The following is a 14887-nucleotide window of genomic DNA, read 5'->3' as shown; positions in this document are numbered from 1 at the left end:
CCACCATCTCTACAAAATAGAGAATAAAAAATGAATAAGCTGGGCATGGTGCACATCTATAGTCCCAGCTTCTTGGGAGGCCAAGTAGGGAGGACTGCATGAGCCCAGGAGTTTAAGGCTGCAGGGAGCCTGGGTGACAGAGTAAGACCCTGTCTCCAAAAAATAAAGAAAACAACCAAAACAACAGTATTTCATGACGCATACAAATTATACGGAGGGCTGGGCGCAGTGGCTCACGTGTGCAATTCCAACACTTTAAGAGGCCGAGGTGGGCAGATCACCTGAGGTCAGGAGTTCAAGACCAGCCTGGCCAACATGGTGAAACGCCATCTTTACTAAAAATACAAAAATTAGGCCAGGTGTGGTGGCTCACGCCTGTAATCCCAGCACTTTGGGAGGCCAAGACAGGTGGATCATGAGGTCAGGAGATCGAGACCATCCTGGCTAACACGGTGAAACCCCGTCTCTACTAAAAATACAAAAAAAATTAGCCGGACGTGGTGGTGGGCACCTGTAGTCCCAGCTACTTGGGAGGCTGAGGCAGGGGAATAGCGTGAACCTGGGAGGTGGAGCTTGCAGTGAGCCGAGATGGTGCCACTTGCACTCCAGCCTGGGCGACAGAGCGAGACTCTGCCTCAAAAAAAAAAAAAAAAAAAAAAAAAATTAGCCAGGCATGGCATGGTGGCGGGCACCTGTAATCCCAGGTACTCAGGAGGCAGAGGCAGGAGAATTGGTGGAACCCAGGAGGCAGAGGTTGCAGCGAGCTGAGATTATACCACTGCACTCCAGTCTGGGCGACACAACGAAACTTCCATGTCAGGGGAAAAAAAATTATATAGAGGCCTGTAGCAGGGCAGGGGCGGGCCCTAAGGAGGCGCCTTGGTCAGATCAGGCTGCACCCAGAGACCACAGGCTGCCTGCTCACCTCATGCCCATCGGCCGCCCCTCCCCTCCCTGCTCCCAGTCCCTGGTAGGGCCAGAGAGGCCACCACCATCATCCGGTGGGGATCTGGTGGGAGTCTGGTGAAGGAAAGCCGAGAAATGGGTCCTGGGCAGGAGCTCAGTGTGCTCCTGAGGGACGGGAAATGGAGGCCGAGTCACTCTGCTCATTGCTGGAGGCCGGGGTGCTGCCTTTCTAACGTGACCATTCAGCTCTCAGCTGTCACCCCTGCCGGTTTGATTCTGTTTTCCCTGGGTCCTGAATACCCAGAGACCCAGCAGAATGTCAGCCAGTGCTGCTCCTGTTAAAGCACTTCTGACTGATTTCTGTTAGTTTGGCTACTGTTCACTAGTTGATGCTGAAATTGCTCTTATTAAAGTTAGATAGCATTAGGATTGTATGGTACTATTGGTACTATTTTTCAAACAAAGACTGTTTAATACGATTCTTACGAATACATGACTTCCACATCTCTGGGCCCTCCAGAAGTACATAGGATAAGTATTGTATTTTCATTTAGAGAAAGGGTCTCTCAGCCAGGTACAGTGGCTCACGCCTGTAATCCCAGCACTTTGGGAGGCCGAGGTGGGTGGATCACTTGAAGTCAGAAGTTCGAGACCAGCCTGGCCAAGATGGTGAAACCCTGTCTCCACTAAAAATACAAAAATTAGCTGGGTGTGGTGGCACACACCTGTAATCCCAGCTACTCAAGAGGCTGAGGCATGAAAATTGCTTGAACCCGGGAGATGGAGGTTGCAGTAAGCCGAGATGGTACCACTGCACTCCAGCCTGGGCAATAGAGCAAGACCCTGTCTCAAAAAAAAAAAAAAAAAAAAAGAAGAAGAAGAAGAAGAAAGGGCCCCTTTTACCTCAACATCATTGTGTTCAATATGGATAGGAAGGTTTAAAACAGACCATTTCTGATCTATGAGCTGTTATCATAACAGTACAGTAAGTTGGCTGGAATAAACTTTGGTTTTAAAACAAAACAAAAAATTATATGAAATTCAATTTCAGTACCCATAGATGAAGCTTTATTGGATACAGCCATGACCGTTTGTTTACGTAACTGTCTATGGCTGTTTTCACATTACAGCAGCTGAGTTGAGTAATTGCAACAGAGTATCTATTGTTCAAAAACCCCAAAATATTTACTATTTGGCCTTTTATAGAAAAAGTATGATGGCCGGGTAAGTCTGATGGCTGGGTGTGGTGGCCCATGCCTGTAAACCCAGCATTTTGGGAGGCCGAGGCAGGAGGATCGTCTGAGCCCAGGAGTCTGAGACCAGCCTGGGCAACATAGTGAGATCCTATTTCTACAAAAAAATATTTTTTTTAATTAAAAATATTTTTAAAAAATAGAAAAGAATAAGTTTGCCAACCCCTAGGCTAGGATCACTTTGAGGAGCAAGAATATAGCATTCTGTCATTCACTTGGAATTGTGGAGGATTGGGGCGGGCAAGGAAAATGGAGGCCATATGACTCAATCCTCTCTCAGGACTTCCCATAAGGCCAGATGAGCCTCAGCCTCCCAGCAGAGGGGCATTCCAGGTCAGGTTGCCCTGGCCTACGCAGTCCACCAGGTCTGTGCTGTGACCACCTTCCTGGAGTTACCAGATGCCTTTGTTCCTAGGAGTTCAAGAAATTGAACGTGTGAATCTTTAGCCCAGAGAGAAGTGGCTGGGAGGGGCAGACTAAACTATGCAGAGGGGAAGCTGCATATGAGTGAGGAAAGGTGCTTGGCATGGGGATTTGGGAAGCCCTGGCCATGCTCTGCCCTGAGGCTATCTCATCAGGAAGTGCCCACTAAAGAGTGGTGGGAAGGAAGTCCAGTCAGAAAGGCTCCAAGGCCTGAGGCAACTGCCAGGCCCAGTGCCACAGTGCGAGTTGTACTCAGGGCTCGGTGAAACTGGGTCAGGTCCCAAAGCATCATCAGCTAAGCTGAGAGGAGCCCAGGGCTGAGGATGGAAGGCAGGCCTGGAGAGCAGCCTGCTCTCAGCAGTCACTTGCTCTAGATGGAAATGGGCCTGCTTCGGAGGAACTGGGTCTATGTGGTGCTCCTTCTTCTTCATCTTTTTATTTTTTTAAGGGTGAGGGTCTCACTCTGTTACCCAGGCTGGAGTGCAGTGGTGCAATCATAGCTCATGGGAGCCTCTTAACTCCTGGGCTCAAGTGATCCTCCTGCCTTAGCCTCCCAAGTAGCTGGGACTACAAGTGCACACCACTATACCCTGCTATTTTTTTTGAGAGGGGGTGGGGTCTCACTATGTTGCCCAGGACAGTCTCGAACTCCTGGCCTCAAGCTGTCTTCCCACATCAGACTCCCAAAGTGTTAGGGTTACAGTCATGAGCCACGTGCCTGGCCTATTTGGTGCTTTAGACAGGCCCACCTAGGACAGGAATTCACAGGAGTTGAACTCCTCTTTACTGAATGCCAGCCCTCACTTTAGGAGGTACTCCTGGGGACCTACTCCTGGGTACTCCTCTATTGTTCCCATAGAGACTTCCATCCAAAGAGAAAGTCAAACAATGAACTAGAATGTACACAGTCAACCGAGGGAGGAAGAGGACTTCATTCAGGTGCCAGATCCTCCTCTTCCTCAGTGCCTTCCTCTACTGTCCCCTCTACAAAGAACTCTGGCCTCAACGTCAGCATTATACATCTGGACCACAGCTGGGATGCTGTTCAATGGCCTCCCCACGACTAGCTTTCTGCTCTGGCCAAGCCCACCCTGGGCACTCGGGGCATCTGTTAAAAAGATAATCACTGCCAGGCATGGTGGCTCATGCCTGTAATCCCAGCACTTTGGGAGGCCGAGGTGGGCAGATCACCTGAGGTCAGAAGTTTGAGACCAGCCTGGCCAACACGGTGAAATCCCGTCTCTACTAAAAATACAAAAACTAGCCAGGCATGGTGGTGGGCGCGTGTGGTCCTAGCTACTTGGGAGGCTGAGGCAGAAGAATTGCTTGAACCTGGGAAGTGGAGGCTGCAGTGAGCTGAGACTGTGCCACTGCACTTCAGCCTGGGCGACAGAGCGGGACTCCTCTCAAAATAAATAAATAAATTAAATGAAAAAATAAGATAATCACTACCAGGAATGATAACTCTTAGAAGAGTTGGGAGCAGCGGAGAGGGCACCGAGATGATTTCCACGTCTGTCCAGATTTCCTGGAGCAAGGCAAATACATTTCCCAAATAAATGGACTTCTTCCTGAGAAAGTGGAGAACCCCAAACTTACACATCTTAGTAGAGGGCGCCATCTTCTGGCCTGGACCCTGCCCCCTCCCAGCCTGTGTGTGCCCGAGGACCAGGCTCTCCTAGGCTCCCAGTAAGTACATCCCACATGTGTGACTGGGAAAGACAACCAGCTTTCTCCTTCCGTGGCTGGCTGCAGGATCATAAAACTGCATTTCCACTTTACAATCAATCAGGTTGGGTCAGGCAGGATTTCAAGGCTTCTGTCCTAGGTAGATGGGCTCTGTAAAGTCCCGCTTAAAAAAAAAGTGGAGGTAGGTTCAAGATCTGCACACAACTGGGGATGAGGGGAGTCTGATGCTCTGCTGTGTGATCATGCAAGGAACTGTTCCCAGTGCAACTTATGTCGCTTTCAGGGACACTTTCTTCATCCAAGTAAGAATGTCAACCACACTAAAACTAATGGATGTCTGAGTGGTGTGTGTGTGCGGGTGCGCATGTGCAAATGTATCTTAATATTTAACTGTCAGACAGCCAGAAATAAGCTCTCATCCTGTATCTCACGCTAATGCGGAGGTCTAGAAAAGGGTGGGGGGCTTGGACTGCCGGATCTCACCCATGATTAATGTGCTGAAGCCCCCTTCTGTTATGATACTAAAGTAATTCAAATTGAAGAGAAAGGACCGTTGGGTATTATTGTGTCTCTTGGCCCTCCAATGTGATCAAGCCCCATGGGAATGGATGGGATGTCTCTGAAAAGGAGTAGTGATTCTCACACTCTGAGAAAGAAGTCTCTTAGGGAAGGGATGGTGTCTTTAGGTTTGGATATCACGTGTAAAAACTGGGTGTGGAAAAGAAGGGACTGACACTTCTTAAAGGTATGTTTTGTTCTGCTTGAGATGGAGTCTCGCTCTGCCACCCAGGCTGGAGTGCAGTGGCGCGATCTTGGCTCACTGCAACCTGCGCCTCCTGGGTTCAAGCGATTCTCCTGCCTCAGCCTCCCGAGTAGCTGGGATTAGAGACGTGCACCACCAAGCCCAGATAATTTTTGTGTATTTTTAGTAGAGACGCGATTTCACCATGTTGCCCAGGCTGGTCTCAAACTCCTGAGCTCAGGTGATCCACCTGCCTCGGCCTCCGAAAGTGCTGGGATTACAGGCGTGAGCCACCACGCCCGGCTAGCTCAAGGTTTTTTAAAAAACATCTCAATCTGCGTGCTTGCGCCGCTCCAGGTCTCCATCACTCCATATTCTTTCACTCCAAACTCCTTTAGACATTCCTGCCTGGCCTCCAAAAGCATTTGGGTTTGCCTCTCTGGGTTTTATTTCAACTTCCTCATTTTACAGTTGAGAAAAACAGGAGGTAAAGAGAGGAAGGAACCTGCTTTAGGAAGCAGCTCTGGAAAGCAGAACAGTTTCCTGCTCCCGCTCTCTCTCTACTACTCTCCCTTTAAAAAATATACTTTCTTCTATGGCCAAATTAAACATTCATTACCAACCTGCGATTCCCTTAGGACTTTAAAAGGAGGGTTGTTCAGGGGTGACAACGATCTCCTGTCTGTTATACGTGTCCATGTAGGCAAAAACTTTCCCAAATTCAACCCCGGTCTAGGTCCCAAAAACTACTACAGACAGCAGGGAAACCAGAGAGCTACAGTTCAGACCAGGAACCTCCTCTCCTAGCTCACGTTTCTACCCGAGCCCGCGGAGGAACAGACCGGAAGTGGCGCGCAGCCTTCCAGCGGAGGGAACCTCCTATGCCGCCGTCGCGCTGGCCGGAAGACGGGGGTGCAACCCTTTGAAGTGTCCCCTCCTACTTCTTGCTGCTTCACGGTTGCTGTTGCAGACCCAGGAGTCTCTGAAGGCTTCCGCGGCTTTGGGGCCGGTTGTGAGATGCCAGGCAGAGGCCGCTGCCCCGACTGCGGCTCCACGGAGCTGGTGGAAGACTCGCACTATTCGCAGAGTCAGCTGGTGTGCTCCGACTGCGGCTGCGTGGTCACCGAGGGGGTCCTTACCACTACCTTCAGCGACGAGGGCAATCTCCGAGGTACTTGTGGCCCTGGGGACAGCCTGGGGCGGTGGAGGGATTAACATCAGATTCCTTTTGTCTCCCCTTTCCCCCCGTACTCCTAACTGTAACGCACACACTTAATTTGAGAGAAAATGACCTAAAGTGAGCGAGGGAGCTGAAGGAGATGGGGGCTGCCATTCATCTGTGTTTTCCCAGCACTTAGTATCGGGCATAGAGGTGCGTGTAATAAATATTGAATAAGTGAAACAGAAACAAAGTTCCACTCATCTTGCCATGTCTGGTCATTGTGGAAGGATTGCCGATATGATTATAGCAGGTATTATTACCCTGAAATAGTTTTAAGCATAAACTGGCAAAACATCACTTTTCTTTGCTTTCCAAGTTTCTGACCAGTGCAGCCTTCAAAATCTGCAGCCATTGTCTGGGTGGGGTGGCTTACGCCTGTAATCCCAGCGCTTTGGGAGGCAGAGCCGAGAGGATTGCTTGAGCCCAGGATCTCGAGACCAGCCTTTGTAACGTAACGAGACAAGTGCCTAAAAAAATTTTTTTAAATTAGCCAAGTATGGTGGCATACACCTGTAATCCCAGCTACCCAGGAGTCTGAGGTAGGAGGATTGCTTGAGCCTGGAAATTGAAGGCTGCCGTGAGCTATGATCGCACCGCTGCACTCCAGCCTGTACTATAGACGGAAACTCCTTAAACAACAACAAAATCTGCTACTAGGAAAATTGCCTGTATGGAATGTACTGGAAGGATGACTGGAAATTTGGAACACTTGGAGCTGCTTTAATGCAGTCCTAACCTTTCCCAGTCTCTGTGTATTCGGAACCGCTTGTAGACATAGAAAACCAGATGGGGCCTTTTACTGTGCAGCAGCAGATGCTCAATGATTTGAATTCTGTGTCCTGGTTTTGTGTGGTGGGAGGGCAGGGGTCTGATGAATAAAGGCTAAGCACACTATTTGTTATTTATTATTTTACAGAGGTAACATATTCCCGAAGCACAGGGGAAAACGAACAAGTTAGTCGCAGCCAGCAACGAGGTGAGAATTGACCTTTTACAACACAGTGGCTTTAAAGAAGACTATCCTAGGCCAGGTTCTGTGGCTCATGCCTGTAATCCCAGCACTTTGGGAGGCCTAGGCAGGTGGATCACCTGAGGTCAGGAGTTCAAGACCAGCCTGGCAAACATAGCGAAACCCCGTCTCTACTAAAAATACAAAAATTAGCCGGGCATGGTGGCATGTATCTGTAGTCCCAGCTACTCGGCAGGCTGAGGCAGGAGAATCGCTTGAACCTGGGAGGTGGAGGTTGCAGTGAGCTAAGATGGCGCCACTGCACTCTAGCCTGGGTGACAGAGTGGGACTCCATCTCAAAAAAATAATAATAAGCTGGGCGCGGTGGCTCACGCCTGTAATCCCAGCACTTTGGGAGGCCGAGGCAGGCGGATCACGAGGTCAGGAGATCAAGACCATCCTGGTTAACACGATGAAACCCCATCTCTACTAAAAATACAAAAAAATTAGCCAGGCATGATGGTGGGCGCCTGTAGTCCCAGCTACTCGGGAGGCTGAGGCAGGAGAATGGCGTGAACCCGGGAGGCGGAGCTTGCAGTGAGCCGAGATCGTGCCACGGCACTCCGGCCTGGGTGACAGAGCGAGACTCCGTCTCAAAAAAAAAAAAAAAGTAATAATAAAAAGAAAACTATCCTGGTGGCCTAGCCCAGCTTTTCACTTTTCCTATTTTCAGCATTGCTGGTATGAGGTAGAGTAGAAGAGAATGGTAATTAGGAATTTAAAATGGGGATGGTGGCTCACACCTGTAATCCCAGACTTTGGGAGGCCGAGACGGGCAGATCGCTTGAGGTCAGGAGTTCAAGACCAGCCTGGCCAACATGGTGAAACCGCGTCTCTACTAAAAATACAAAAATTAGCTGGGCCTGGTGGTGCACACCTGTAATCCCAGCTACTCGGGAGGCTGAGGCAGGAGAATCGCTTAAACCCGGAAGGAGGAGGTTTCAGTGAGCCAAGATGGTGCCACTGCACTCCAGCCTGGGCAACTGAGCCAGACTCTGTCTCAGGAAATAATAAAATAAATAAAATAAAATAAATAGGGATGGTTCTGAGAGAGGCAGCAATTCAGTATAAGGTTTGGGTTTGATCAGACGTATGTTTGGGGTGCGTCTAAGAGCCTGAATAAAACTTTAGCTTGGCCCTGAATCAAACCAGCCTGCAAAAACTAGTGGGCTGAAATGTGACTTCTTTACATAAATGTTTTTGTGTCTTTAGAATGACTATACCAAGTGTCACTCCTGTCTATGCAGAAAGGTACATAATTTGTGCATCTGATATCTGAGGCAAGTTTAGCAGGTCTAAGTAAGTCCTAGCAGAATTTTCTAGGAGTTGCATGATAGCTCCTTTGACTCCTCTAACTCTTGCTGTGGGTTTTTCCTAGGTCTCCGGCGAGTAAGAGACCTTTGTCGAGTTCTGCAGTTGCCACCAACATTTGAGGATACCGCGGTTGCCTACTACCAACAGGCATATCGGCACTCTGGCATCCGAGCAGCCAGGCTGCAAAAGAAGGAGGTGTTGGTTGGGTGCTGCGTCTTAATCACCTGCCGACAGCATAACTGGCCCCTAACAATGGGAGCCATCTGCACGCTGTTGTATGCAGATTTGGATGTGTTTTCTAGCACTTACATGCAGATAGTGAAGCTCCTGGGACTGGATGTGCCATCTCTGTGCTTGGCAGAACTGGTGAAGACCTATTGCAGCAGGTACGTCCCTGGTGGGAGACAGTAGAATGGGATGGGATGGGTCCTTAGACCTGAATCCTTTGACCTTTGGCCATCTCTTTTTTTTTTTTTTCTTGAAACAGAGTCTCACTCTTGTCACCCAGGATGGAGTGCAGTGGCGCGATCTCAGCTCACTGCAACCTCCGCCTCCAGGGTTCAAGCTATTCTCCTGCCTCAGCCTCCAGAGTAGCTGGGATTACAGGTGCCTGCCACCATGCCTGGCTAATTTTTTTGTTTTTCTTTGCATTTTTAGTAGAGCCAGGGTTTCACCATGTTGACCAGGCTGATCTCGAACTCCTGACCTCAGGTGATCTGCCTGCCTCGGCCTCCCAAAGTGCTGGGATTACAGGCATGAGCCACCGTACCCGGCCTTGGCCATCTCTTTTTTACCAAAGCCCATGTAAAAGGATGTGGGAGAAAGATCTTTAGTTTATACTTGTACTAATAAGGTTAATATTGTTTTACATTTTTAGAATGCTATAATTTTCTTTTTTTTGAGACCGAGTCTTGCTGTGTTGCCCAGGCTGGAGAGCAGTGGCATGATTTCGGCTCACTGCAACCTCCACCTCCCAGGTTCAAGTGATTTTTGTGCCTCAGCCTCCCAAGTAGCTGGGAGTACAGGTGCATGCCACCATGCCTGGCTAATTTTTTGTTTTTAGTAGAGATGGGGTTTCGCCATGTTGCCCAGGCTGGTCTTGAACTCCTGGACTCAAGCGTTCCACCCACCTCAAGCCTCCCAAAGTGCTGGGATTACAAGTGTGAGCCACTGCACCCCGCCAAAGAATGCTGTAATTTTCAAACCCCTTTGCCCTCACAGCACCCTAATGACTTGGGGAAAACAGGTCTGAGTCTTGGCACAGGGCTGCTGAGTTGCGCCACTCATGTTATGTGCTCTGTGCATGGCAGTTCCTAGAGTTGTGCTGTGCCATGGGCTTTGTGGCTGAATGCCCAGCTCTGTCTCAGCAGGATCATCTGCAGAGGAAGCTGAAAGTATATTAGTTAATGACATAACTGGGCTTAAAAGCTAAGCCTTTTCTAGTTTTTTTAAAGACAGGGTCTCACTCTGTCACCCAGCCTGGAGTGCGATGGCGCCATCATAGCTCACTGCAGCCTGGAACTCCTGGGCTCAAGCAGTCTGCCCACCTGATCCTCCCAAAATGCAGGTATTACAGTCGTGAGCACTGTGCCTGGCTCTTTTCTCATTTGAAGTAGCTATGTCCTTTTCTTTTTTCTGATAAATAACGTTGAAAGCAGAGGCTGTTGGTGTCAAATAGCCTTGTATTTGAAGCTTGGTTACTGCCTGGCTGGATGACTATGGGAAAGTTTTTTAACTATACATGCACATAAGATGGTGCACGTGCACGTAGATTAAATGAGAACGTTGTAAAGCACTCAGAGTAATGGCGACTGGGAGGCACCCAATAAATGTTCGTGCTCTCCTCCATCCCTCCGCCTTCCCCTAACAAATGGAAGACGCCCTGTTTTCTCTCACTACCTTTATTAACTTGCTGCCCAGTGAGCTTGAGTATTCCTGAGGACAGAATAGCTTCCCCATGTTGAGTGGGCTGCCTTTCCTCACTGTGGGAGAGCAGCCCCCATATCATTACGATCCAACCCTCATTTTGGTTATTTCAGCTTCAAACTGTTCCAAGCTTCACCTTCTGTGCCAGCCAAATACGTGGAAGACAAAGAGAAGATGCTGTCTCGAACATTGCAGTTGGTGGAGCTGGCAAATGAGACGTGGCTGGTGACTGGGCGGCATCCCTTGCCTGTCATCACTGCTGCGACTTTCCTGGCTTGGCAGTCGCTGCAGCCTGCAGATCGGCTTTCATGTTCCCTTGCGCGATTTTGTAAATTGGCAAATGTGGACCTGCCCTACCCCGCGTCCTCCCGCCTGCAGGAGCTGCTGGCTGTGCTGCTGCGGATGGCTGAGCAGCTGGCCTGGTTACGAGTTCTGAGACTTGACAAACGGTCTGTGGTGAAGCACATCGGTGACCTTCTCCAGCACCGCCAGTCACTGGTCCGCTCGGCCTTTCGGGATGGGACAGCAGAAGTGGAGACCCGAGAGAAGGAGCCACCGGGGTGGGGACAGGGACAGGGAGAAGGGGAGGTGGGAAATAATCCCTTAGGTTTGCCCCAGGGGAAGCGGCCGGCCAGTCCTGCCCTTCTCCTGCCACCCTGCATGTTGAAGTCCCCGAAGCGGATCTGCCCTGCACCCCCTGTCTCCACTGTCACTGGAGATGAGAACATTTCTGATAGTGAAATAGAACAGTATTTGCGTACCCCTCAGGAAGTTAGGGACTTTCAGAGAGCCCAGGCTGCTAGACAGGCTGCCACGAGTGTCCCTAACCCTCCCTGATGGATATCCATTGGGAGCACTTCATCCTGTTCTGACAGCTTGATAGCAGTCCTGTCATAACCAAGGACGGAAGTGTACACGAGTCCATAGGTATTGCCTTTCTTGTTTGAAGGAACCAAGAGGGGCTCTGCCATTAGTTGGACCCTGGGTCCTGGAGTAAAGTCAGGAGTGCGGGGATGACTGTAGGTAGGAGAGATTCCCATTCCTTGGTGTGGGAGAGCAAGTTGCCTATGTCCATGTTCTGTGAGATGGCTTTCCTCATAGATGGATGGGAAAATGTCAGGTTCTTTGCTGCTGGTTTGAATTGGACACACTGCTGCGGCTCCTCCTGCAGGCCTGAGGGGGCTTCCCTCTGCTTGTGTAGCAGTTGGCATTCCCAGCAGTATCAACCCTCAGAGGAGCAGGAACTGGGGAATTCCTGGCCCTACGTGCATTCACAGGCATTGGTGGGTTTGTGTGTATGGTGTCATGAGATCCTCTACCTCATAACAAAAGGACAGTGGGTAGACTAAGGCAGTAGCTCAAAGGGCTTTGCAAAATTTTAATATATTAAAACAAGAGGCATCTGCTAGAAAACATTCTATTGTATAAAACCCAAGTTCTTAAAAACATGTTTTCTTTGGCACTTTCATTCCCTCCCTCCCCTTTCCCCAGCGTATTGCAAAAAGCTCTCCAGTGCTAAGGCATTGGCAGGGTGTGTAAACAGCAGCCAGCATATGTGGAAGAATACAAAGCTTTTTTTTTTTTTTCTTCTAATATGTCCGTGCAGCAAGCATAAATAACAGGACCCATTCCAAGGAGTGTGTGTGGGTTTTCCCCCTCCCGTGTCCTCTGTCACCTTGGTGATGAGGCCAGGGTGATGTGAAGACTGGGAGAGAACCCTAGGTCAGACCTTGGTTTCCTGTTGCTCTTCCCAAGACCCAGGGTTCCCTCTGTTTCCATTTGGTCCTGTAGTGAAATGCTGGTGGTTGGTTTTAGGTTGGGGAAAAGACGGGTGCTGGTGTTTAAAAGGAGTGAAGGCATAGGCCCCTCATGATCTGCAAGGACCCCAGTCACTGCCTCTGGGCTTGGCTCGAGCTCCTGGGAGTCGGGAAGCTTGTTTGACATTTTATAGGTTTCTCTCTACTGTGGAGCTGGAGATCAAATGATTGGGATGGTTCTTCCTCTGGCCTCATGGAGGCAAGGAAGTGCTCTTCCTTAGTCCCTCGGTGGTGTAAGGCTGAGACTAGGGAGATGGGTCTTGTAACTGAAAAGTAACTGCTTCTCCAAACACCACCTGCAGCTTTCTGGGGCACCATTGTTTACAGGACTAGCTTTAGGGCATGATTAGATTCTGCCCCAGTTCCACCTGCCCGCTCCCTCTACTCCCCTCAGTTCACCCACAGGCACCTGGCAGTCAGCTGTTGAGGTGCAGGGCCTCGGCTTTCTCCCGGTGTGCCACCTCTGAACCCTGCTGTCTGGTTTAAGTACCACTCCTGTGGGAATGGTGGCATTGTTCCTAGTTGTGCCCGGTTCCCATTCCCCTCCCCCAGGACTGGTTGATGTCTAGAGCGGCCTTTCACGTGGCCCCGCCCTCCCCTCTTGCATAGTGGATCTGAAAAGCAGCACCTTGTGACTTAACATCACCTGCTTCATGTGCTGGGCCGGCTCTCGTGCCAACCAAACCCGGGAGGAAAAGGGACCTAGGATCTAGACGGGCTGGGCTGAAATCAGTAGAGGGCAGGGAGGAAAGAACACAGTTCCCACGCTCTCATCTGCTTTGCTGGTGAGGCTGATGGCCCCCAGTGAGGCCGCATGGACAGTAGGCGGGGTGGGAGTACTTGGGGCGGGTCTACCTGGGATGTGCTGTGCCCTTTCACACAGACGGAGGCCTTCCCCGTTCCTGGGAGGGCACCGACAGTCAGACTGCCCCGGGCTGGACGGAAATGTATTATGCGTGTTTCTGGGATTGTCTGTCGCTACCCCAGAGGGATGCCCTCTAGGCAAGTGGGGAACATCTGCTTGTGGGCTTCCTCCAGCCATCGGCTCCTCTGCCTCCAACCTGCTGACTACGGAGACACCTTGGAGGGCACCGAGGAGCGGGGGAACGAGCCGCGTCGCCCGCCCCACCCTAGACGGTGGTTTCGCTCTTCCAGAGTCCGGTCTTCATGCAGCCGCCGCTGGCTACCTCCGCGCCCATCACGGTGACGTCGTCGTACTTGCCCGCCTTGGGGGCGCCGTTTAGGCTGGCGGCGTTGAGCGGGTACGAGCGGCGATGGCTCTCCTTCTCCAGCGCGCCGCCGCCCTTGAGACTGTCGCGGCTGGCGCTGCGGCGCTGGCCTGCCCGGCCCGCCTCAGAAAGCGGCGCGGCGCTGGTGTCGCTGCCCTCGGACGGCGTGAGCATGGGTTCGCCTTCCAGCTGCAGGCCGGCGCCCGGGCTGTTGCGGCTGCTGCCCAGGTAGCTGTCGGTGGGGCTGTTGTGCAGACTGCCGCTCTCGCTGGACAGCAGCTCCGGCGCCCCCGCCGCGCCCCCGCGCAGGGCCTTGAGCCGGTTCTTGCCGCCGGCCTCCCCCGCGCGGTGTCCCTTGGCCCGGCTCTTGTGCGCCCGACGCCCGTGGTGCACGTTGTTGGGGTGGCGGTGGGCGAGGTTCCCCCGGGTGCCCGCGGGCTCCGGCTCTCCTTCCCCGCGGGCCGCCGCCCCCGCCTCGCACACCTGACTCTGGGCCAGCTGCAGGTTGGTGAGCTTGCAGGGGCCCAGAGCCAGCGGGTGGCCGCTGCTGCTGCTTGGGGAGGACTTGAGGGAGGGGGGCCCCTCCCCGAACACCGGGGAACCGTCCTCTGCGGCGGCGGGCAGGGCCCGGGGCGGGGCGTGGGGGGCCGAGGGAGAGGCAGGGGGACAGCAGGCGCGCCACGAGGCTCTCACGTCCCTCCGCCTGGCACAGTGGTGAGTGAAGACGAAGAGGCCCAGGGCGGAGGCTGCCACCCCGTACAAGCAGCTGCACACCACCCGGGGCAGCCAGCGCTGGGACACTGCCAGAGCCCCGCAGGCCCACATGGCCAAGTACAGGAAGTGCGTGGTCACCAGCGCCCCTAGCTGGACTCCCGGAGAATAGAGGCTGTCACCATCCTCCGGGGGCCCGGGCGTCCCCACCCGCGCGCTCCCAGTAGCAAGAAGGGAACCTGAGTCACTCAGGAGGGGGCCGCTGCCCCTGAGCCTGGTGGAACCCCTCAGCTCCTCCCCTGCCTCCAAGGAGGCCCTGCTGTTGCCCGCCTTGGGGTTCTGTGCCAGAGGACCCCGTAAGCGTAGCCCGGCGCACAGGAAATAGATCCAGGTGATGAGCAGAATCAAAGCCACCGGGATGTAGAAGGCGCCAAGGCTTGGACGCCACACCAGCCAGCAGCTGCAGGAGACACAGAAGCAGTGATGAGGACAGGGGGCATGGCTGGGGTGAGGCTGGGGGCCGGGGTGGCTGGGGAGACAGGATATGGTGAGTACGGAGACAAGGACGGCTTGGTCAGCATGCATGGGCTTGGGTTGGGTTATGGCTGGGTGGACCTGGCAGATGGCCCTGCCAGTGGAGTGGAAG

The 14887-nt window shown here is 52.2% G+C and overlaps 2 protein-coding genes across 4 annotated transcripts in view; one reads left to right on the top strand and one right to left on the bottom strand.

Moving 5' to 3' along the window:
• Positions 1 to 5912: 5912 nt before the first annotated feature.
• On the top strand, positions 5913 to 11932 carry BRF2 (BRF2 RNA polymerase III transcription initiation factor subunit). Its single transcript, XM_024250909.3, has 4 exons — positions 5913 to 6184; positions 7152 to 7211; positions 8623 to 8944; positions 10598 to 11932. The coding sequence occupies exons 1-4, from the start codon at positions 6031 to 6033 to the stop codon at positions 11319 to 11321; spliced, it is 1260 nt and encodes a 419-aa protein (XP_024106677.2). The 5' UTR covers positions 5913 to 6030; the 3' UTR covers positions 11322 to 11932.
• The window catches only part of ADGRA2 (adhesion G protein-coupled receptor A2), a 45229-nt gene continuing 42179 nt past the window's right edge, over positions 11838 to 14887 (bottom strand). For all 3 annotated transcript variants that reach the window (XM_002818997.6, XM_063726612.1, XM_054561432.2), the window contains one exon: positions 11838 to 14701. In XM_002818997.6, the coding sequence (XP_002819043.4) occupies positions 13432 to 14701 (1270 nt within the window). In that variant the 3' untranslated portion in view covers positions 11838 to 13431. The remainder of the gene's footprint in view (positions 14702 to 14887) is intronic.

This window comes from Pongo abelii, chromosome 7 (assembly GCF_028885655.2).
Source record: "Pongo abelii isolate AG06213 chromosome 7, NHGRI_mPonAbe1-v2.0_pri, whole genome shotgun sequence".
NCBI lineage: Eukaryota > Metazoa > Chordata > Mammalia > Primates > Hominidae > Pongo > Pongo abelii.
This window is presented reverse-complemented; position numbering and strand designations above follow the sequence as displayed.